At 40.8% G+C, this 25,103-nt stretch overlaps 2 protein-coding genes and 1 long non-coding RNA gene across 3 annotated transcripts in view; all 3 read left to right on the top strand.

Moving 5' to 3' along the window:
- Positions 1 to 12,252, top strand: part of mybbp1a (MYB binding protein 1a) — a 35,398-nt gene extending 23,146 nt beyond the window's left edge. Inside the window, exons 25-35 of the mRNA XM_087131535.1 lie at positions 276 to 351; positions 716 to 765; positions 1,167 to 1,280; positions 1,484 to 1,554; positions 1,888 to 1,939; positions 2,615 to 2,683; positions 2,791 to 2,841; positions 3,561 to 3,617; positions 3,903 to 4,010; positions 4,876 to 4,994; positions 7,491 to 12,252. Of these exons, the coding sequence (XP_086987661.1) occupies positions 276 to 351; positions 716 to 765; positions 1,167 to 1,280; positions 1,484 to 1,554; positions 1,888 to 1,939; positions 2,615 to 2,683; positions 2,791 to 2,841; positions 3,561 to 3,617; positions 3,903 to 4,010; positions 4,876 to 4,994; positions 7,491 to 7,584 (861 nt within the window). The 3' untranslated portion in view covers positions 7,585 to 12,252. The remainder of the gene's footprint in view (positions 1 to 275; positions 352 to 715; positions 766 to 1,166; positions 1,281 to 1,483; positions 1,555 to 1,887; positions 1,940 to 2,614; positions 2,684 to 2,790; positions 2,842 to 3,560; positions 3,618 to 3,902; positions 4,011 to 4,875; positions 4,995 to 7,490) is intronic.
- Positions 12,253 to 13,635: 1,383 nt separating this feature from the next.
- LOC147795643 (uncharacterized) lies at positions 13,636 to 15,990 on the top strand. The gene has a single exon (XM_087131529.1). The coding sequence runs from the start codon at positions 13,790 to 13,792 to the stop codon at positions 14,108 to 14,110; it is 321 nt and encodes a 106-aa protein (XP_086987655.1). The 5' UTR covers positions 13,636 to 13,789; the 3' UTR covers positions 14,111 to 15,990.
- A 6,430-nt stretch (positions 15,991 to 22,420) lies between these two features.
- LOC147795644 (uncharacterized) lies at positions 22,421 to 24,558 on the top strand. Its single transcript, XR_015423716.1, has 2 exons — positions 22,421 to 23,291; positions 23,889 to 24,558. It is a non-coding gene; the product is annotated as an uncharacterized LOC147795644 (long non-coding RNA).
- Positions 24,559 to 25,103: the final 545 nt, after the last annotated feature.

The raw sequence follows: 25,103 nt of genomic DNA on the forward strand, positions 1-25,103 counted from the left end.
TGTTCTCAAATGTTTTCCTAAAATGTATGTTTAGCCCCCAGAGTTCATGTGATACAGCCTCTTTTGGCACCTAATACAGGCATCAACTATTTCAATATTTTGTTTAAATCTAGCCTAAATTATAGATGTTTTATTGCTGTTACTTGTCTTTAAAAAATACCAAAATGCCACGTGTAGTGACGTACTTACTCTTCAATTTCTTATGCGTCTCCAGTTTTGCATTTTATGTCATGTTATTGGAAGTGAAACACTTTATTATCTGGACTGTCTCCTAGTATCCGCATAATCTCACAGAGCAGAGAGAATTGCTACACGACACCATTGAAGCAATCTTGCAGATCGCTAAGAAAGGTAACCAGTGCTTTATGATGTGTTGTATTTGTATAGTGGCCGATAGCCTGCTGTCATCTTCAACACATTTAAGCTTCAGACAGAACCATCCACCTTAGATGGACGATTTTTTCATCATTGGGAAAGGAGTAAAAAGCTAAAACTTCATCAGATTTTTGTATCCAACCACGTAATTGGTCCATATTCTCCACATTCTTGACAGTAGTCCAATAGCAAGCTTTATAGTGTTTTCACATTCTCAAGCTTTTGGTTTTCTCTTTCATAAACTTACATTATGTCTTATTCGCAGACTCATCATCTTTGATACGAGCACTTCTTTAAACCCTGACATTTATCAAGTCACTTCCTTTGTTTTCTTTTTCAGCAACTTCCGTTATGACTGTGTCACTTTCGTCAACTGGCTGCTTGTTTCTGGTAATTTGACCTAAAAAAGATCAATATATGTTTTTTTCTCTCAAAACTTAAGAACTAAAATTCATTTTGCGTCGATCAGTTATGTCCCCATACGTTGTTCATTTTCAAGCTTATTATTTCCCCCTGCAAACCATCATCAAATTTCCAAGTGCCGGATATTTTCCTGTTTTTTATTTCTCTTTACTTTCCGCCAACAATTCCACTTCAATTTTAACACGTTAACATCCCGGATATCATTGATATTCAAGCTTAAGACATCTGGGAAGACATCACACACCGTGAACAAACTTCGAAGTCCTAGACTTTGGTGGATTTCTTTGACTTGCATCAAGAGTGGTGCTGCGTAATCAGACAAAGGTCAAAGGTCATTCTTTTCCTTTCTGGTACATTTGTCGCAACAGATCCGGGTGTTACGAGGCAACGTCGAGATGACCGACCTGTCTCCTGTGAAAACGAGACACCAGAGGGCCGAGGAGAAGAAAGCCAGCTCTGTCACACAGGAAAATGTTCCACAGGTCAGTCAGTCACCCAACCAAGAGATGTGTCAAAGCTGGATTGTTGAGATTTAGGGAGCCATACTTCTTTCAGAACATAAGCCTGCAGATGAAACAAGGGAACATTTGTTCTACCGTGATGTACACATTTAAAATAATTTTGGTTCAGCAACATGTTACCAGCTAACTTGTGATTTGCTTTATTTTTTTTTTCTGTGTTCCAGTCAAATATGTTGGATGTGGAAAGGATAAGCAAGCTGTACTGTAGTGCCTTAGAAGACTTCATGACTCACAGGTAGGTTGTGAGGGCTCTTTGGACTTAATAGTTGGCCAAAATATTGGATGTGTAATCAGTCTGGGACATGCTAGGATACCTCAGCAGCATGGACTTCTGTGTGACATACGGTTTGTTGTACACATATCAGACCAGACTTTTTAAGCCAACCATTCACTGAAGGCCATGCCCATTACATCTATACATTAATATCCGGCACCTCCCAGTCGAATCAAGTTGGTCACTTGCAGGAAACTTTAAAGGAAAACTTCAGCCAGCATGGAAAGACAAAGTCGTGTACGTTGTCTGGACTTATTTGCTTAAGAATTACACCAGTATCCTTATCCTCTGCAGGAGCACCAACCTCCACTCTCTTCTCTTCTCGGAGCTGATTGAACGGTTCCCCGTAAGTATGAATTGCATGACTCATCCAGGCTTTTGAGCCTGCCTGCCAGATTGTGTCTTTGTCAAGCTTTCAGTGCCAAATCTGGCCAAAAGATGTCAACAAACTTTTTACTGAAAGAGTCCTAGGTAATGTACTAAATGTCATGATACATGTCAAAGTAATTTTATTGACCCTTGGAGTAAAAGCCATATGCGAGTTAAATTTGAATAAAATCTGGTACACTGAGTTATCTGATTGCACATAAACGTAACAATTTGAATCCCCCAAACTAAAGACACTGTTGCTATACCTCATGATTCGGGGCAAGCTTTTGCATAGCGACCACCATCTCTGGAATGGACTGGTTCCTTTGTGCCGTTCCTATCCATTGAGAACAGTGTATTGTTGCAAGGCGTCTCTTATGTAACTAAGCACAAGCTTGCCCCGAATCACGAGGTATACGAACTGTGGTTTAGTGTGGAGAATTCAAGTTGTTATGTTCACATGAATTTAAAGAACTCGGTGTACCAGATTTGAGTCAAAGTTAACTCGCAAAAGGCTTATTGTAGATAATATAAATAAGTGTTGTAACCTTTAAGATCAGGAACATTGACAAACTTTCTTTTTTTTTAGTGGGGTTGGGGTCTTCTGGCTTGTATAGTTATTTGTAACTGCATTCACATTCTTGCCTGACAGAACCTGGCTTGGCACTTTGCCGAAGATCTTGTCCAGTATATCAGCACTGGTTGCCAGCTTTACCGAAAGGTAAACCCCACAGTAAATGAACGCTTTTCTTTCCGAAAACAATGTCAAATGAGTACATACTCGTGTCCATTTGAAATCTCAATCTCCGTCTGTCTATTTCATTTCAGACTCAAGCCTGTAGATTGTTAGCTCTGCTCATGTCCAGCAGACCTGTACAAGTGAGTTCAATATAAGCTACCTAATAGCTCGGGATGTCGGTCTTTGTGTCAGCCCAGTTTAGTAGTGTGCATGCATGGGCAGACTGGGGACCAGATACCCTACTGAAGTATAGCACAGGCTCCAAGGTACACAAGAAAGAAGGCTCACCCCAAATTCAAAGAACATAGAAAGTGCAAACGTGCAAAGTACATTTGAATTCCTATTTTACTGCAGAGGCTCGTCAGTAACCTTTGGACATAACTGTTTTCAGAGTCCATGTAGCCTGGCGTTTATTTTGCTAGTTCCCCACAAAAATCTTTCTGAAACCCTTTCATTTTCTTCATCTCAAGAATGAAAGTTATCTGTTCGTGCAGTTAGTGGTAGGCTTTTCTGTTATCTAGAACCACTTCAAGCAGCCTGTTTGTTTCACGCAGATCCAGATCGCGGTCAGTGATCGGACATTGGTTCACTGACTTCAGAACCCTCATAATGGATAGAGCAAGCCAGTGTTGGGACCACTGATCCAGATCCTTGTAAAACAAACACACCCCGATATTGGTTAGGTCATCGGGCACCCTTTCACAGCCCTAGCCCAGATTCTTGGTGTTAAAGTAGTGGGTCCAGCTGTTTCCAGAAGTCATTGCTCACTCCTGCAGAGGCTATCCAGTTAAATTCGACCCCCATTCTCTCCAAAAGTCATGGATTTGATCCATTTTCTTTGCGGTGCTGTTTGTCGTAGGGTGACTCTTGCAGATGGAGCAACACAAGCGAGAGACTCTTGAAAGATGGCCTTGAGGTGAGACTAGTTTTTTTTTTTCAGAAAATGAAATGAATCCCAAGGCCCCCCCACAAAAAGTGGTTCTAACGTCAACAGTAAAAGAGTAAATTTGCAAAAATACATGTGTGACTGTGTGATTGCGGTTCTCCGTGGCCGTGAGGTAAGACTAGTGCTTTTTATTCCAGATGATGGAATGTACCTAAATCTTCCCAATCCACAAAAAGTGGTTCTAAAGTCAACAGTAAAAAGTAAATTTGCAAAGATGTACATGAGACTGTGTGATGTACGGTTTTCGATGTACAGGTGTTGCAGAGCATGTTGGACGGAGAGCAAGTCATCAAACCCAAGTTTCTTCTTCAGTTGCTGATTCTTCTGCGGGAGTTTGCCAATGCTTGTCACTGCGTGAATAAGGTAACCAGACCCCAATGGCGGCATCAGCTGAAAAGCTCAACATGTTCCGATATACGCGATGTAGCTTCACGAACCTTGTGATATCTGAAAATATTTACCTATTCTTCTACAATAAGAACTGAAATTTTTGTTTACACATTTTGGCTAATCCATATTTGTTTCCGGGAAGTTATTTGTTGTTTGTTAATTCAAATCAGTCTATTCCTGTTGGAGATATCTGGAGCATAGCACCTTGGCATGGTCCTCACAAGGAAGATTTGAAAAATAAAAAGGAACAAAACCGATAGATATGAAAAAAACCAAGATAAAAGAGAATAAATCACCAAATTCCTTCAGAAAGAAACCCTCAAAATTAATCCATTCTACTTGCTAATTGTTTATCTTTTTATCTGAAGAGTGCTTTGCGTCCCCCCCCTGAAAAAGTGGTTGCCACTCCCTGGACACAATCTGGTGATGCCCATGCACCTGAGCCCCCAAATATTTGGCCCTTAAATGTCATAGTAGATGCTACACGAGAGTGAATCGGACAGGGTGGAATGCAGCCCGCTGCAGCCATCAGTTCTGGTTCGTTAGTGGTCCAGTTCCCGTTTTTTAAAGATTTTTGTCAAATCCACCAAATCCACCAAACAGTAGAAGAGCCCAGAGCCTGTTGGATTATGACAGGAACTTCCACTTGCTGTTAACATCTGAAATAGGCTTCCCTGATGTCATTGGGTAGCCTTCAGAGAAGGGGGCTCAGCACTTCCAGGAGGGCCACCGCCATTTTTTGATCGGCCTCACATAGTCCCCGACTTCGTGTATATAAGTTCAGATTAGTCCAAGCACATCTCCAAGTCCATTCTCCCGTCCCTGCCCACCCCTGCAGCTCCCTAATTTCTCCAAGATGGAGTCAAGGCTAGAGGAACTTCAGAAGAAGGTGGAAGTCAGCCGATCGGGTGAGCTCACCTCGGCAGTCAGGAGCGTCCTCAAGGCGTTTAGCAACAGGTAATGCCAATACAGCTAATCAACGCATCGCAAATTTGAGACAGTTGGCCGTTCAAAGAGCGTGCGACAGATTGGCGTCGGGGCTGTGTTGAGGCGCAGGAATATAGAAACTCTTCAGTCACATGATTTTTGAGGGTCAGCGTTCAATCTGCACGCTTCCAAAGTCTTTCAGCATTCTGCCATACGTGAAATTACCAAAAGAAAGATGCGTGTTCAAAAATGCATGCGGTGCCGCGGACTTGAAACATTTCCTGAACTGCCTTTGCCCATCAAGTGACATCACATGAAAAGCCTCTATACCTGAATGTGAAAACGTAAAGCATTATTGCTAGTTAGATTCCAGGACTGATGTGTACTGATGCCAGGTTGGGGAGGGGACAGGAAAGGATATATCCCCATATATCTCCCCCCATTTGACCAGGGGGGATGGGATATTTGATCTCCTCCTGCTTTTTTTTTTTCTTGGTGAGAAACAAAAAAATGGTGATGCGAGGTGATTTTTCCACCTTTCCAACAGGCAAGCTGATATTAAGTAGCACCGGCAGAATTGGAGAACAGACAGTATAAATCTTGAAGTGCACTGTTTAAAGCTTAAAAAACTCATAATCATGCAACAGTGACAAAGATGTATCTTCTTGGTAACACCTCCCCTCGTGCCATGTCGTGTCCACCGCCTTCCGCAAGTGGCATATATTTGTTCCAGGGACTGGGAGGTCTGGGGAATGATGTAAAACTTGCCCAGCCATTGACATTAGTAAAAGGGGGCGGGGGTGGGTGTTGGTGGACCCCACATGATTCTAACAATACAAAAGTACATTTTATGTATAATCTCAGCCTTTCATCGAAATGGCATATTTTAAAAATGTGTACTTTTTCTCTCCTTTTCAGTGCTATTGGATGCATTTTGGTTGTTGGGAAGGTTTAAAAATACCTCAAAATCTAGCCTGTCTTTCTGCTTGCCACAAAAAAAGTAGGAGATTGATCCAGTAGACCACCCCCCCCATTCAAAATTGCGGGGGCTACCCCCATGCCCCCAGAATTTAAAACCCTGCACCCCTCACCCCCACCTCAGATTTCCATGGCCATACAATTGTAGGATTTGGGTCATACCCCCATCCCCACCTTCAGTCGCCATGCACGAATTTCCATTACTTACAGGGCACAAAAGACCCCCTATTGTCCATAAGAATCCAGTGGCAGTGGCGGAAGGAGGGTGCCGGGGGGGGCCCATTGGCCAATAGCCCCCCCCCACCATATACACTCTTTTGAGAGATCCTTGAAGCCTGATTGTCTAACAAATGCCCCCTTTGAAAATCATTGTGCGGCTGGTGTAAGAATTCCATCCTTGGGATGGAACGTTAAACCACAGGTGCCTTGCCCCCGATTATTACACCCAGAGAACCCAGAAAACTACTTAATGGCTCGATGCCAGGGTTCCTGGTACCGGAGACCTTGAGTTTGTTAGCCAGGGGTACCTGAAATCAGACAAAGGAGCTGGGCCTTGTAACAAAAGACCCTACTCGGAACAAAAGACCGAGCTGCTGGGAATTGCCGTCATTTTTTGGCTGATATTAGCGGAGGTAATATCAGCCAAATAGTATAAACTGGAGGAAATAGTATACCACTGTTTGCAACATTCAGCACTCGCAGATTATCAGCGGGGACAAAAGTAATGAGCATTGCAGTACCGCTGTGCACTCATCTGGCTGCATTTGAAAAGACACCACTGCCATTCAGGCGGTTGCCTGTCAAATAAGAGTAGCCACGAGGCCAGTTTTGGGAACAAAGGAAATTACCTAACACCACAAAATCTGGGCTCTCTTTATTGGGTGGCAGGCCTGGCTGCAATGCTCGGGTGTCAGTGGAGGTTGCCTGTCAGATTAGAGAAGCCACCAGACAGTCATTCGTGTGGGTGTAAACATACAGTGAATGAAGTTATGATTTTTGAAAAATTTTGAAAGCAGAAAATCTTGAAAATCACCCAGGAACTTGTCCCAGATATGCAAATTCCACCCAGCAGAAAGTGGATAAGGTAGAGCCATGATTTTTCTAGCTTTAAAAGCCTGTTCCTTGTCTGTTGATAACAGAAGGTGCCACATGAACGATTCATGTCATGTCATTGCCAAATTTGGAACACATCAAATCCCGAATTGGGAACAGTTAATGTTTCCTCAGCCTGGTTCTCAGGCAGAAGGGGGCCCTGTTTCCAATTTAGTATGTTGCACGAAGGCAAATGTTTCCACATGGTTCCAGCTGGAACAGCACACGATTCCCAAATAAATCGGACAGGATTCTCAGAGGAATGCTTCAGGCATGTCCGACTTCGGAGATATTTCCTCAAACAGTTCTGCCTCGCCCACCCAAAAAAACTACATGAATCACAGTTTGCCTCCAAACTGTTAAAGTGTTTTTAGTTCACTGTCTTGTTCCCAAATCTGTGCTGAAATACTGTTTCCAGTCCATCATGACTTTGTTTTTTTCAATTTCCTTTTTTAGACCTGCTGACACACGAGGTTCCGGGAAGAGAAACAAACGGAAAAAGCACAAACGGAACAAGAAGAGCAAAAGGTCAAAACCAGTCGATAGTTAGGTGAAAGAATGCCACAATTCAGTTGTTTCTATGATAATTTTTTATTGTAATTGGGCCAATAATATAACATGAAAATGCAGTATAATTGTTGTGGGATAATATGCTATCGCGCTTGCAGGTATTTCACTTAACGTCATTACCCTTCCTGATTCTATGGTTTTTAAGGCATTTATTTTGGGGGTTCAGAATTTCCTTTTGATGGGGTCTCTCAACCTCACCCTATCTGAATTTTCATTTGACACTTGCTCTGTGGGGGTTCTGCTCTTTGGGGGAATTACTCAGCATTCTCAGTGCCCCCAGTAACTACTTGTCGTAAATCCAGGATAAAACTTGAGCTCATCAATGGTAAACCAGCAGAACTTTGAAAAAAGGGGCGTGATTTCTCAGGATATTGCTGGATTTCAGGACTTTTGATGCCCAAAGTTCTGGGTTTTTCAGAGTTTTAATCATTCAGACGTTGCTCCTTTTTTTGCCAGAAACCCCAAGTCGGAGATTCACTTCATCGTAGCCTTTGGCAAGAAAACTTGTCTCTTGTTAGCTTTTCAAAGCTCTGAAGAGTCACATTATTTTATTGTTATCTGTATAACCCCTCCACTGGGTATGTCATGAATTTCTCTAAATCTCACACCTTGGGAAAAAAAAAGCAAAAACATGCTACGTAATGTTTTAGCGGTCAGCCTACAGACTCCAAGGACGAGATAATTTCTCTGTTGTTCGAAGGACTGGCCAAAAAAAGTTTTGGTGCTTGAGCCCTTCCAGAATGGAAAACCGTACCATGCCTAAGTTTTCCAAAACTAGTTTAAAATGACGTGTTCATATCATGGAGCATGTCTGCCTGTAACTTTTTTTTTTTTTATGAGAACAAATCACCGACCGTGATTTAAAAGTCCAGATTTTTCCTTCGTACACATTGTTGTGTGGTTGATTCGTTTCATGTACATGTACATGTATACATGGCTGAAAGAAAGGACCGTGTTGGAGTAACAACAGAACACTTAAGTTTCAGTTGTTGGTTTTTGTTTTCTTTTGTTTTATGTTTATTTGGTGGAGGGGGGGTTGTTTTTTGTTTATAATTAGCTTACATGTCCCAACTACCCTTTGAATTGTATTTCAAAAATGAAATAATGTATTTTCAAATAAATTATAAATTTTAAAGCCCTCCCAAAAAATACACAAAAAGAAGAGTAAACTTGGATTTTAAGCTCGGCCTGTTGCAGTGATTAAAATTCAAGACCTAAGTAGGCCCAGGCCAGCTACAATTACAACCGCAAGAGGGACATGGCCGACTGAGCAGATGCCAGTGGCCGCGGCAGAGTTAGGCGGGGCCCGTCTGTGTCCCTCCATGGGTCCTGCCGCCAGGTCAGCACCCTGGGAGTTGGCGGCCTCGTTCCGCTGGAATTCCCCGCACGTAGTCCAAAACGGACAGCTGGTCGGCCAACAGGCCCTGAATGGTATAACTGGACCACAGTCCCACGTTTCTGTAAAATAAGATCAAAATTATGTGGGGGGGGGTGAAGATGTGAAACTTTACCGAACATTTCCCAATGATTATCAGAAATTCCAGTCTTTTTACCCTTCAGAAACATGCGCCTCAGTTAAAAAAAAAAAGACCACGAACTGTGGCAGACTAGGTTCCTTACCGACGAAGTATAAACGGCAAACAAGAAACTAATATTCCACAACCCTGATTTCAGTAACTATCGAAGCTTCCTGCTTGTAAAATTTCACTCTGAAGTGTGAAGTTGTAGCGTGAAATTACAACTGGGCAGTGAAACTACATCAACCCCCCACGCACAGCTTCTAAACTCTAGAAGGTAACCGTGTGCCATGTGGTTTTGGTAGAGGTAATTAATGTTGATGGGCCGTACATTTTTCGGGGGACGGGAAAGCGATTCCCTCTATTTGTGGACCAGAGCACAATTTAACACAAAGGACGAAATACATTTGACATTTCCAATTTCATGCATGGTGGAACGACATTTCAGATGTTTAGTTGACAGTTTTGTACGAGAGCATGCGGTGATTTGATGCCAACTTGGGCAATCAACCATGCAGCTTTTTTATATCGAGAGGACAATTTGTGGGAAGGGGGACTAATCCTGCCCTTTCCTCCCGAAATAATGCGAAAGCCCCGGAACGTAGCCTTATTCTCAGCCTCGGGTTAGGCCTACATGTAAGGCAATTCTCAAAACAAAGGATATCTGCAATTATCTCCTATGGCAGTGCTATTACCGTTTAGTCGTTAATGTGTTACGCATAACTGCTGGCGAACATTTTGCGCCAGCTCGTCGGAAGTCGGTAATCGCTCGTTATTAAATAAATTACGTCTGGAAATCCACCTTCTAAATTCCTCTCTCGCTATCGTGCGAGTTACTGGCGAAACAGTGAATGTCTTCTTGACTGTTGGGGATGATTGTGTCGATTTTTTTTTTTAATTCTGTATATTTGTTTTTGTTTGATTGTTTTGTTTGTTTGGGGTTTTGTTATGTCCTCTTTTTTTTTCTTGGTGTTTGTTTTTAGGGTTGTTTTGATTTTAATTTTTTTTACTCGGTAAAACATTGAAACTAAAAAGAAGCCTTTCTCTTTGGGGGGCATATACAGTTAATGAACATTTAGCTTTTACTCTGTGTATGTGAAAACTTGAATGTTACCACACGGAAATTAATATTAATTGGATTGTACGGAAGAAAAAAAAAGATATCGAATGGAAATTTATTATGTCTATTTCAAGCAGTATCATTTAGAGCAAAGGCAATTTTCTGAAAGTGTACATGACCTCTTTGTAACGTTTTCCAACTCTTCTAATTTGAAAAAAAAAGAGATTTATGTAATTTACAGAAATGTGGAAGTCATCCGGCAAAATGGTCAACCTTTGGTTTGTAATTTTTCCTTATACGCGGACTCGACTTCGGATTCGTTTCAATTTCCGGTCAAGTTTTGTTGACCAGGGGCGAGATGCTACGAAACTATAAATGGGAAAATACCGGTCACTGCACAAAGTGCTTCCATAATTTACTTCCACAGAAATTGTTTTCATACAGATGTCGGCGCTGTAAACTTACATCTGTCATTGCTACGTATAACAAATGACTAACCTAAGCGCGCGCGATAAAAACATGCCAGCTGATTTTTTAGGCCTACTTTCGATGTCCTGTGGTTTCGAAAAGTAGGACACGGCATATGTAGTTGTTTGGTATTTGACGCATTGACCCCCCCCCCAGCATCGGAGGCAAGTATACCCTATGCAAAGACCTATAAGATTGTTTCAACATGAACGAAATTAAATATCGAGACACACTTGTCGAACCTCGAATCCGTTTCGAGCGGAATCAAAAACAACTCCCTGGGCCCAGTGGCGTACGGTCCACCACAAACAATATTCTGTACTTCGACTCGGCGCCCCTGTGACATGCAACTGGCAAGATAACTGAATAAAACATGCAGTAATCATTTATTATTTAGACGTCAGCAGCGAATACTGATTGGATGTAGGCCTGATATTGAGCGATTTACATGTGTTTGTATCAAGCTGTATGCTTGGCCTATGTTGAGGTGCGAGAGAAATTCCCCCAATTCAAAATAAATGAACTTCCGTTATTCTTGCGTGCATATTTGGAAGGACTATCTTGTCGGCACGCCTAACCAACTGGCGAAATCCACCCCTCAAATGTCCTGTTAATGCCATCCTGAAAACTTGGTTAGGTATATAAGAGCTGTACATCAAAGATCATCACCCGAAATCCTCAGGGACAACTCTGCTTTTATCAACGAATTTACTTGACATTGTGATTTCAGCATATGATTCCAAACGTCTGATGGGTTCCCCGCAATTTTTAGAATACAATCTTTTGAGACATCAAACAGTTTGCGATCTCTGGATACGTATTCTTTGCCACCGCTGTGTTATTCAGAAAAGCTGACAACTAGATCGTGAAAAGAATATTGGACGTGCATTTCACGAGAAATACAAAATCGTTCAACGCCCCGTCCAGGTATGATTTTCACGATTTTGCTGAGACAGTAATTTTTTGGTTGATGATCTAAGCACGAGCAAAAAAGTCACGACTGGTTTTGTTGTAAGATTCAAATTTGTAACACATAAATTTTTAGTCATAAAATTCCCAAAGTTTGACACCCCGAAGGAAACTCGGTACGGTGCGTCTGATAATCAGACTATCTTGATAGCCATGTCCTGGCGATAATGATCCGTACCTTGCTTTGAAAACTGTCGCTACCATGACGAACAAAAAGATACTCGTTGTTGAGAACATTGTCTGGCGCTGCAAATGGACAAAAATACCCTCCAAATTGACAGCGATGTCCAACACGCTGCAAAAATAATGATCTAATTTCTTGTGGCCCGAAGCAATATCACACGTTGTTATTAAAGCTCGGGGCCCTGCACAATTACCCGTGTGGAGAAAGAAAAATCCTTGACTACCCGTGTTGAATACTGACTGGCTATCATTGGACAATAAAATGACAGATGACTGAGTTATCAGTTCCAGTGTGTGAATCGGCCATATTGGTTATACGCGTGAACGCCGGCAGCTGTTATTTTGAAACAGTGTTTTAACATAGAATATAAATATTGAGTGCCGGCGCTTTCTCCAACCAGAAGATGTACCAGGAGACTGTAGTTTATTAAATGAACTCTTGCATTCAGTATTTTGTCTGTTCACGTTGCTGAGCCTCATTTTGTGTTAAAGCTAGTTTTGATAACACAAGTATGACTATTCATGAACATCGTTCGTGAGAAAAAAAGAATAAGTCGGTGAGTAAGTCAAAGTGAACTGTCGTCACGTCACCCCATGATCACACCGCACGGTAGGCCTAATATTCCGTGTGGTGTTACACGACTAAAATGACTGTTCGTGAATTAGGTGGTTGCATTTTGTGTGGTGATAGATGGGATGTTCCACTAAGTTATGAAGTGGTACGGAGTCACCAAATGAAATTATTCTTTTCATCCAAGGAAAAAGCATTCATTACTCTTTTGCGCAACACCGCAGTAGGCCCCGAATAGAACGTTCCATTTACTGCGCATCATGGATTAGAACATGTCCCGTTGTTTTTTTGATGCGTTTTATAATTCGTTTCGATTTTTTTCTCTCATCAGGGTCTAGCCTATGGTCCATTCATTCATGACGATGCAAAACGTCTTGTCTTAGTTGACCCATGCACTTCCAAGGTCAAGGTCGGGTCTTGTCTGGACCGCTTCTCTATGTCACGGGTCCACTGAACGAAACTGGGATTTTTCTTTCGTTATTTCCGATAATCTTCTGCTGTCTTCCAACCCTTCAGTTGGCTGTATACCAATTTTTTTCTGTTCACTGTTACCTACATGAATCTTGTAAATAAATTCCAGAGTTTAAAACATATTTTTCTTCTTTGATTCACCACAAGTTTCTCTGAATAAACTTGATGTATTTGACAATACGTAGGTCTACTAAAATCACCAAGATGCTCCGTCATCTATGACATCACAGTGTTGTAAATTACCACTGTCGGAAGTAGCCAGGAAAACTGGCATAATTTCCCGGCCGACAGAGTACTGATGACAAGGCAGTTTACACAGTTTGCAGAACAGCTTTTATCTATCTGATCGTTTTCGTTGTTTAACAAAAAATTCCGTACCTATTTTAATGAATAGTAATGACCGTCTAAAGAACGTTTTTGATTAATTTTTACTTAACAAGAAGGTCTAAAAATTTCGATTTTTCTCCAGTTTTGTAAAAAATTGAATAACATGTCGAAAGATACTCGCCGAAAGTTAAAAGTAAAGACGTGATCGCTGAGGAAACTCTCATTACAGTGTGCTTACAAAGGAGGATAAGGGTATACTTAAAGGTCGTTACCTGATGAAGTAAGAAAGCTCATAATGAACTACTTTCTTGGCGGAAGCGCAGACGAAAATTCTATCGCTGTTGAAAGGGCGCCCCCATGCATCTATCGCGGTCATATCTGCACAGGAAAAAAATAGTCGGCTGGTACCCGGCTTCTCCATGCAAAATGGAACTTAAGTGGGACACCAACTCATGAAAGGGAAGGAGTGTTTTCCTATTGGAATCTGCTGTTGAGTTTAGACCCCAAAACACTGCGAAATCTGCCAGATTTTCAACCATTTTGGCGTCCCGAATTCCCGGAATTCCCCCACAGGAGGCGTGGGTGATTCTCAGGGCTTCCACACAGCACGGACTCGGGCATGGAGAACGAGCAGAAGAAGCGCTCGCAGCGGAATCGCCGGCGCGAACGGGCGCAGGAGCTGAAGCAGAGACAACAAATGCAAATGCTCCAGAACGGGGAGAATAAATCGCAGGATAATGGGGGCAGTGGGGATGACGACGACGATGGACCCCCACCCCCTCGGGGGCCTAGGGAGAGGACAAGGCATCGGCCCAAGAAGAGAAAGAGCTCACGGTCTAGCTCCAATGACGAGGATATAATTGATGGCTTTGCAATTTCCAGCTTCCCGACACTGGATGCGATGGAGGTAGGCCTAGGCCTTGCTAAGTCCCCTCACTAATTTTGTTCACATTGTCCTAAACTTTACACCAGATTTAGGGACGAAAACCATTGCGCTTGGTCTGTAACCCCAGCTAAACCGAATGGTCAGTGCCCTAAAGATATTGGGGTTCATTACAATTAGCGCCGTGTTCCTATAATAATGCCGTTAAAGGAAACAAAGTCCACTTTTCAAACCAACTGACTTTCAGACCTTGAAGATCCGTTCCTTAATCCCTGTAACCCTAGTTTAGGTGAATTTGGCAACATTTAAGCAAGAAAACCAGAATTTTTTAATCCGAGTTCGGGGAAAGACGACTGCATGATGGCATTTTGTTTCACATCTGGTTACCAGATCCAGCCATTGTGGATTTACTAAATTGTACAAAAAACTTCATCCAGGTCAAGGCACCAGACTACATTCACAAACTCGTCTTCGTTCTCAGCTCTTCGTTGTGTCATTTACGCTACCGTTTTACCCAATAATTTCCCTCAAAAACCAAAGCCGAGCCCTCTTTTCTTTCGAATATGAAAGAGGACATCACCGCCAACTTGTCTAGGTAAGTTTTTTCGAAAAGTTAGACTTTGTTTCCTTATTATAGGAACAGGGTGCTAAAGGTAATGAACATCAAGATATTGAACCATTTTCATGTTTTGGCCATTAGGCCTCCTTTGTAACCTACGGCATACCAACCAGCACAGAGTTGCGTGTTGCACTGCGGCCTACATTGTGTTGTAAGTAAACTCCAGCATGTCGAGTGGAAACACGTAATATAACAGGCTGTATTTCCTGATTTTGTGACCGTATTTTTCATAGTGGCTTAAGTTACAGAAGCTCTAACATGATTTGCAGATTTTGTAGTTACGGACGGCAGTGTTCAATATGTGCCTATACATTAGATATTGTGCCAATCTGTGTCAGGTTTCAGATTGCATTAGCAATTTTCGCCTTCTTAGTGGTACGGTACATATTACTCATTCAGTATACACTACTTTGAATCCCTCTTGGCAATTTTGAATTGTTTTCGTTCATTTCTTTACATTATTATTTGAAACTAATCCTACGCTTACTTTTTTGAAGTGAAACAAGGTCATAGATATCCATTTGTTACTGACTGTTCTGAGGGAAGAGTTCCATATGCGGACTTCACTCATTTTTCCTTACAGTGGCATGTCAGCCATCAGGAAGTGAGCATGTCCTAAAGAGGTCAAATTTATATGGGAAAATTTCAAAGCATTTACTTAGAAATGCTTTCAAAAATTTAGTCTAGTAGAGTTTGTTTGTCAAGTGATGTCTGTGCATGGAACTCTTTCCAGCAATAATTTTTTCATCCATAAAGTGCAAATTTCATACAGTTATGTTCGCATGCATTGTATAATGAAGACATTAAACTATAATGTGGTTGAGCCGCAGGCATACAAATGTGCCTCAGGCAGCCGCCAAACGACCCACATCTGTAGAGAGGAGACAATGAGAAGCAGTTCCTCTTTAGAGTTGGGAGGAAGACCCCAGAAGAATGGTCTGGATAAAACCCACAGAATTAATTAGGGACTGAAAACCCAATCCACATGTACACTAAACTGGGAATCAAAACAGCTGAAAAGAGAGGAAAGAAGCACTATACCTGCCAGATTACCGACAGTTTCACTAAATCAATTTGAAAACCTCAAATATCCCACTTAAAGAACTAAAAATAACTAGCTAACTACTCGTACATGTAGCTACAAATACACCTGTTTCATATGACATTTGGAAAGAAATGAGTAGGCTTATTGATGGAATTCCTGTGGTTTGAAAGTGCCAGATTACGCATTGTCTGGTTGGTGTAATTTTTAAACTTACTGACTGAAGTTTGACATTAAATTCTTCCCACAGTTAAAAAAAAAAGGGCAAAAAGGAAACAGTCATTTTAAACATTAAATTCCATTTCCAGTAGTTAATTTGAAATCAATTTCAAGTTCACTTTGTTCATTCATTGATGTTGATACTGGTTTGTTATCCTTTGGACTACATTTTAATGATATCAGAGATACAGTAGTGCTGAATGCATTGACCTTTGCTGCCTTCATTATCTAGTCGACCATTGCATCTATTGGTAATTTCTGTTTCAATAAATCTATTATACTGAGAGCTGAAACGTGCACAAAGAGAAATCAATTGCAGATCCTCAATCACAAATCAAATAAACAGGAGTGGGAAAATTGGTTGGGGGTCAGTTGTGTTCTTTGACAACTGTAAAGACCATCTGCAGATCATTAGGCGTACTCATCTGTGAATAGTTGTGTGTTTTTGTTAGAATTAGCAAAGAAATGAGGGTTATGATTTAGATTGGAAGGTGAATTTGTGATTTAATGTATATGAACTGATTCATCATCATTTGTTTGGTTTGGCATTGTGTATGAAAGCATCAGTCAGACTCATGAATCGGTACATGTGTACATACATGTACATGTATGCACAGGGGAATTGTGCTTAAGTAGTTATGCATGAGCGACTTCGCTAACTCTGGTTTACGATATTTGTTCATAATGTAATTAGTTTACCATTGAGGCTTATGTGTACTTTGTGCGACAGGATGAGGGGGGGTGTTTCCTGATGGGTGAGGTTTATTTGACGGCAGGTTTGATGCTCATGTATTGTCTGATTTAGTGGACAAAATGTGGGTGTAATTGACTCATTTGTAGATTTCAATTCATCCGTCCAGAAAAAGAAAAACGGAAAAAAATTAGCCTTGCAAAGGTCCTGACATGTTCAACTTTGTTTCACCACTCTGCAGTAATGGGGAGTTGAGGAAAATCGGCAAGGCGTAAAATGTGTATTTCATCATCTCTTAAAATCCATGTTGCTGTGATTTGTTTATTTGACTCGTCTGTTCACCGTTGTCTGTGTTATTGGGGCTTGATTCATTGCTACCGTTTGGCTGAATTGGGCATTGGACCAATTTCTTCGTCAAACTCCCAAAAGATTTATTGGTCAGCAATTACTGGTATAGCCAGAACATTTCAGAAATATGTGCATATTAACTCCCCTATCCCTGCCTGTTTTGTTGCCCTCGAGAATTCTCAAAAAATTAAAATTCAGCATTGATCAGCGAGCAGGTGGCACATTTTTTGAGCACCCACTCACGCTATCAAAGGACACACTTCCATAGCTGGCTCTACCTTCCTCGAACCAGCAAAATCCTCACAAATAACCGGACGTTTGATTTTGTTCAAAAAGATCTGCAAGGGGCAAGGGGTAACTCTGCACAGTCATTCGTCTTGTTTTCAGGTTAGCGGGAGTGTTTAGTGTTAAACCCCAGGGTAACCATCTCTGGAGTATCCCCTCCCCCCAGGCAAATTGTCAGACAGCTGCCCCTGCTGCTGCAATGCGAGCCCACCCTTGGGCAACCTCAACTTGGTCGTGACACTGAATATTTGATTCGTGGATTGGAATCCACATTGGCTCAATTAACCGTTGCATTCACAGGCGCCAATTCCCCATATTGTGGGATTGAACGAGAGCATGCGGTTTGAACATACATGTAGATTGTGGAAAGAACTACAACGTGCAGAGTAGGCCATCAGACTAAATCAGGTGTGAGATTTGTCAGGATTTTCTTGATTTTAGGATTTTTTTATACTGATTTTCCTGGTTTTGGGAAATTTGCAGATGATCCCTCCAAAATCTGGAAGATCCCAAGTTTACCATTAAAATGTGGTCATGTACAAAAGTTTATATAGAACACAGTAATGGGTATACATACACTGTAATATGTAAGGAGTGCCTTTAGGCAAACACAAATGTATTGCAGACCCTATGCTGCTAGTGAAGGCCCTCAAAGCCACCGATCAGTTTTGTAGATATTTCGTATCTCACCCCTGATTGGACCAAATGCCCCCGTCTCAACAGAGACTCTAACCCACCTGTATTAGCCAAGGAGATACCATTACTGCAGCAGCACCACGCTCACGCGTGCTTTCATACTTTTTGAGGCAGTCTCACGTCGTGACCAGTCCACAGCACTCACTGGCAGAGGTATACCGCCTGTGCCATGAGCATGGTTCCAACGCAGTGATGGCTGTTAATTCTTCAACAGACTAGTCTTTACCCCTCCATACTCAATTTATCAAGTGCGCGTTTTCTACCGTGCAATGGCCTATTCTAATGTATTCATCATGTGCTCTCAAACTATTACATATAAAGCGGAGGAGTCTTTCAGACGCGCTCCTTAAAAAACGCCGCTTGAATTCAATTTGGGTGTAACCGCTACGCTGAAGCAGTGTCTTCTTATACTCAATCCAATTTGTGTTGCTGTGGGTGCGAACGGTCTGCTAAACCTCTTCAGAGGGAGGGTCCCGTGCTAAACCAGACACAGTTTAACGTCCTAACATCTGCTGAAATGTGAAGTCAGCTGAACCCAACAGGATGCCGGCAGCTAGTATAAGAAAGCTCTTGTTCAGCACCAGCAAACTCCAATCTTGATGGATTCACCAGTATCCATATTGGTTGAATTTTTTTCTGCCTGCAAGATCATAAAATTAAAAAAAGGTGTCCACTCTATGCATTGGTAACGAAAAGTTGCTTGCCAAAACTGATGCAGATTTTATTGGTACATGTTTGTCTTTATTATAATGGCTTCCTTTGCCTGAGTTTGCATTTTCTGTATTTTGTCTGGGGAACAGTTTACATCCATATCACTATTTGTATATATATATCACTGGAATAGGTCAAGGGAAAAACCACAGCCAATCATGTTAATGGAGTCACGATTTCTCAAATTACTCAACGCCATCAGTTTCACTGAAATTAGATTCATTTTCTTGAACAACAGAGGAAATGGAACCTATTTCCTATTTTTTTTCCTCGACGTATGGTATTGCTTAGGCCTTTCCATCTTTCAGCATGGTTTGTTGTATATGTGCTCAACATTCAAATTGGTCAACTAAAAAAAAAAACTGTAGGTGTACTTTTCTGTCTGAAACAAGCTTACATCTAGTCTGATTGGAACCTGGCCATAAAAAGGTAATCCTTGTTCATTTTAATACACAGAGGATTTATTACCCTTCAAACGATGGGTTGAAATTTATTGCAGTATTGTTGAGCTAAACAAGATTGCTCTATGATTGGCCTGACTGTTTCAAAATCTTGTTCTTTGGGGGGGAGGATATCATACACAGGTGCTTTGCACCACGTGTGTCTAGTTTGTCTGTCCTCAGAGTCAGCCCAACATCAACGTGAATGCCATGGATTGTAGTGGCTTGGCTGCCATAACCTTCCCCCCCCTGCAATTTGTCACATAAAGCAACAGGGGTAGTTTACAAACCTTGTCCTGACACTTGGTATTCTGTGTAACAGTGTAGGGATTTAACCTTGGTCAGTGACAGAGTTGACCGTAGAGGTCAACTCTGTCCCTGGTGTGGATGATTTGGATGTCAGCGTCTCTAATGGTAGTATCCTGGTTCTTCCAATGATCCATTTTGGTTCATTACCTCATACATGTAGGTGTCAACAAGCTACATGCTAATCTTCATCACTGAAAATAGTGCTTTGCCCAAAGGTATTTTTATTCATTGTGGTGACAAATGATGTACATGTACATGTTCATGTATGTACTCAGCAGTGCAGAACTTCAAGCCTGCTATGGCTAACCTTAGCATCCCAGCGCTGTTTCACATTTAAGAGTGAATGCAAACATGAACAGAATATCTCCAACTTCCTGGCAAATATTTGCGCTGCAAATTCACTGAAGTCAAATAAATGCCCAATTGCCAGAGTGCCACTGATTGGGCCACGGGCCTCTCTTGATGTCAAATCAGCTTCAAGTCAAATGGGCTTCACATTCAGGAGAAGTTTGCCTAGAAGTCAATTGGCCCCTCATCCAGGACGAAAAAGGAAACTGCTAAAAATTGGAACATCTGCCTGTACAGTGTACACAATAGAGGTACAGTAGCTTTAGAAAAGGGGGTTTTGACAAAGACAAATTAATGTTGAGCAAGTGTAGTGAAGAATTTGGTGAGGGTGGCATTTTTTAAGTAGATTTGAAAAAATATTAACAGTGAAGAAATAGTCACCTTTTTCACGAAGAGACAGATATCTCTCTGCTGAGTAAAAATAAGCTTTTGAGAATACACTATCATGTTTGAAGTTGGACACTTTCTTTAAACAGAGAATTTGTATCGATCAAATGCAATAGTTGATTCAATACATTGAACGGTGCCATGTCTGAACAAACAGTTTTTTTTTCTCTTAAATTAATGTAATCTCTGTGGAGTATACATTTCATCCCCTCCAGAAAACCAAAAAATGCATTTCGTTTGAATTTTGCCCCATGGAGATCATTGTGATTCAGCTGATTCCGACAGATTTGGTCAAAGAAATTTCACCAAGGTGTGGGCATGAGAAAGGGCAGTTGGTTTGGCAAAAAACAAAAAAAACAAACAAAAAAACCAAACAAAAAAATAACCCAAAAAACCAGATTTGCAAAGGTAGTGGTATTTGGGCCAAATTCGTCCCTTGTGAAAATGGTGATGAAATAAGAATTGAATCGTGAGAGTGTTATTTCAAGTTGAAAGTGCCCTGCGATGCACTGATAACAGATACATGTACTCTGTGTGTCATCCTTAAGGGGCCAAAGATAACTGGAAGAGTTGAAGAATAAGATAAGGTTACCTTAATGCCACTGCTTAATGTCGGGCCTTGGGTGCATCTTGAGTACATGTATGTCATTCAAGGGGGGGCGGTTGGTTTCAAGTGACTTGTCATTTGTTGTGTTACTGCTCAGGTGGTAAGGCCAGTAAAGTTCACTGCATACATGTATGTCACAGTAGGCGAGTGTCATTGAAATGTGAAACTGCATGTATTGATGATGGGTAATAAATAGGTGGTGGTGTTTTTTTTTTTTTTTTTTAATGTTGCATGCGTGTACTTTGGCATTTGGGTTACGTGGGCTGTGTCACTTGTTATTTCACAGTATAGATTTAGACTGAAAAATCTTCAGGCACGTCTGAGTCAGTTACATTGTTCATAAAGCATGTGTGCTGGTGTACTTAAGCTGAACTGCTTTTCTTGTGGGTTAATGGGCAATTGGACCAACTATTGAAGAGATGTGGCCCTTAAAATTCTGCCTGGTAGAAATCACAGGAAGTGGTCTGTTGGCCTGGCCAATAAAGGCAAAGACCAATGGGGCAGCCTGGCCCATTCTAGAATTGGATTATTGCAACGCTTGTGAGGGCTTATATAGAAGCCCCTGGCTTCTTTTTTTTTTTTACGGAGGGGGGGTGTGCTATTGTCCGAGTCACCATAGAGTCACCATCAATCTTTTTTTCTTTTCATTCCTGAGATGGTTGGGCCTGTACCTTTATTCAGCTTTTTTGTGTGGTATACCTGTGTGTGGTGTACACCTTTCTTTGAGTGTGAGAGGGGTGTATACAAGCCAAGTTGCCAAGGCAGTGCAGACCTGAAGGGTTGGCATTCCGGTAAAGTGCATCGCACATTAGTCATCCTGGCAAGCTTCCTCTAATCAAGTTTGTCAAAAACATGAAGGGGGAGGGGAGGGGGGTTTCTCTTACGTTTGCCACCACTGAGTAAGAAACCACATCAGCATTTTACCCAAGAGAACAAATTGTCATTTTGGGGGGCTCCTTCTGTGGCTTGAATCAACTGTGCTTGTGCTTTTTGTCAATTTCGATATATGTGAGAAGAGATTTAATAATCAGTTAGTGTGACTTGACCCTTACTGTATCAATTATCAATTGATCTTATTAATATCAAAGTACTTGGAATGTTTGTGATTGGAATGTTGTAACTAAATATCCACATTCCACTGGGTATTAAGTAAATTGTTTTCTCAAGCAAGAAGACATTATCGTCTCTGCTCACCTGACCCACCCAGAAAATAATTGAGAACCCTTTTTCATTTGAAAGTTTGATTTAACAAAACAAAGGATAATAACCCTAGAACCTATTTTTAAAAGTGCATCACCCTGTATCTAAGAAAAAACAATTGTAAACTGGTCAGCTGTAAAGCAGTCACATACAAATTAATTCATCTCAATATTCTTGGCTAAAAAGATTTAGAGTATTTAAGAAAGGATTTCAGCTTCCTAGCAACTGTAATTTTTCAGTGTAGTGGGAAACGCAACATTTTCATGAATTGGTCTCACAACGAAGAGTACAATGTGGGAATTCCCTGATTTAATAGGTCTACCAACTGAAGTGTGTTTAAGTTTGATTGGATAGGGATGATTCATAAAGACAACAGAAAATATGATTCACAAACACCACAAAATAAAGATAAGCAAACTAAAGCTCTTGTCAGGGATATTCCCCCCAAAAGACACCACCAATGTATGTGTAAGGTCACAATACTGGCCAACTTTCATGATGCAAAAAATGAACTTTAATTTATCAGATGATGTAACCATTTTCAAGCTATGTTTGCTTGAGATTATAGTTGTACATGTATTTGAGAGATAAATAAAGATAAATAATTCAGTGTAAATGCGAGTCTATAATTTTTATTCACGTTGAAGAGCAAATTTTAGTTCAAAATGGCGCCCAAAAATGGGACATTGCTTGAACAAAATTTAATGAACTCAACTACTTTACTTATAGCTCACGTATTTTATCACAATGGTCATATTTTTTGAGTTAAGCAATGAAGTAATATTTTGGCCCTTTACAAAAAAAAAATAAAATAAATCCACGCTCCAAAATGGCAGCTGAACCTGCGTTAACGTTCGTTTCACATCGTGTCCACCACACCATACCATGACGAAAAGGGCCAGAATCATCATTTACAAGCCTCACCCTTACCTGTAAAAGCCATTTTTATTCGAAATGAGCTTAATAAACATCGTGTAAAATGTGTGCTAGACCATAATTACCCTCGAGGATGAGAAAACATCAGCATATCGATCGCGATAATTTTCGTGTCCATTTTGTAACTAACGTAAAATGTCCACATGTTTTAACTGGTGATCAACGCAGTCTGACTAGTGGTCGTACACGTGCAATGGTACCCTGCATGGATGACCTAAAGGTCAATTGTTTTAGGCTCGATTACGTCTTTTCCGAGATAAAGCTATTTTAAGCACCGTGTCCACCGCGCGCCGCTTTCGCGTCTCTGTGTAACGAACGGAGAAAGTTGCTGCGCGCGACAGCTTTCCCTCCAACAATCAGGAAAAGAGCAGCCAATATCCGGAAAAAGAGCAGCCAAAAGGTTTGTATCAACTTAAATAGATTTTATTTTCTGTATTTTTTTGTGAAAAGAGGTCAGATGGCATTGTAAAAGGGAAGATTTTAATGGATAGTCAGTGGGTGATTTTTGGGCTTTGTCGCGGACCGCTTGGAGGGTTTCGTGTGAATCGTGTCCATGTTTAACGAACGGAAGAAAAAAATAGTAAACATCTGAAGTCCCGCTTGAAATTGCAAAACGACAAATAATTTACACTTTTTAAGCTAAAGTCCATCACAAAAATGAACAAACTTAAAGAATAGCCTTGCCAAGTTCAAGAAATCATCAGTGTTTCACGTTCGTTACACACCGGCACTTTCGACTTCGCCCCATTCGTATTAAAAGTCGCCCCATTTGTCATCCAGTAGTATGGGGGCGAGTTCGCAGTGAATTAAAAGTAAATGGAGCGAAGTTGATGTAACACGTAGGCAAGTGATGTTTACACAGATAGGGGAACTTGCCTTTGTGGAACCCCTGGGGTCTTGTTAGAGTTTTTTTTTATGTTTCTACAAATCAAGCCACTGCCGGTTATGTTAAAAAATTGTTCTATTTAAATTTTATTTTTCTTCTATCTTATTTCAGAAGCCAGAAAGGAGAAAAAGATTCAATGGTTGGATAAGATTATATGTCTGTAGATTCACATGTCCTTGTGAAAGAAGCTTTAGTAGTAATTAAATCAAAGATTATTCGATTTCAACCATTCCTGTTGCCATTTCTGTAATTTCAGGACCCCACAAGAGCCTGCCGATCGCCAGCTCACTCCAGGGGATATAGTTGTAGTCGCATTTGAAATTCAATTAATGAGATGTGCCATGTTCTTCAGATGGGATCGTCAGTGTATAGCCTCCATAATGAAATACAGTTTTTAAGAAACAAGATTAGAGTGAAAAATAAAATAGTCATTGACTCAATTTACTTGTTCCTCAGAAGTGTTTAATGTTGCAAATGGTGCACATTTAAATATACATACATGTACTTAAGTTCACAATGTCAAAGATTTCAACTTCTGTGAAGCTCATGTGCAACCTTCTTGCATGCATATACATGTAGGGCATTTAAAAATAGGCTGAAGTGGCTTATCAGATATGTAGATCACAGAGATGCTCCCAAGAAATGAAAAAGCATGTGCATGTATTAACACCTGCACATAGTAACATAGGCAATTTTCTGAAGGTGAGGCAACTACCTTGAGGGCTCCAGTAAAGCAAGTCATAATAAACTTGTCACATGAAATGTTAGCTTTGATTCGAAATTTTTGGTGTCCGTGTCATTTTTGTAACTAACGTTAAACTACAGGACAAAGATCTTTGAAATTGAGGGTATCTGTTCTTTGGTTGTCAATGATAATGTCCTCTTTGAAGTACTTGCAAGCTTCGCAACCAGCTGTTTTCCTCAAGTCATCAAACTGCAAATCATTTAAAATTGTTGTGTGTGAAAAAGTACACTTGTTAACGTTAGTTACGGTGTCCACCTTATTAAGATATCGTAAAATTAGTAACAATTAACATTTTTTTTAAAGATGACTTTCAGAAAGGAGGAAAAGCTTAACCACAACAATACAACTCCACATTGTTTTTCTTTGACTTTTATTATTGCATGGTTGACTGCAAAGTGGACACCGTAACCAACGTTAACTTATGAGGCCCCCCTCTACAGAAAGCACTGCACAGAAGAAAATTTCTTGGGCCGATTATCTTCCCATTGCTATTTTCTGACAGAGGGTGGTCCATTGTCATAATTTAAAAGTAAATTAAACACTTTTCACTAGATTGAATTTTTACCTATGTGTCCCATTTT

Source organism: Acanthaster planci, unplaced genomic scaffold (genome assembly GCF_054643075.1).
Source record: "Acanthaster planci isolate LZ-2023a unplaced genomic scaffold, COTS_SCS Contig1, whole genome shotgun sequence".
NCBI lineage: Eukaryota > Metazoa > Echinodermata > Asteroidea > Valvatida > Acanthasteridae > Acanthaster > Acanthaster planci.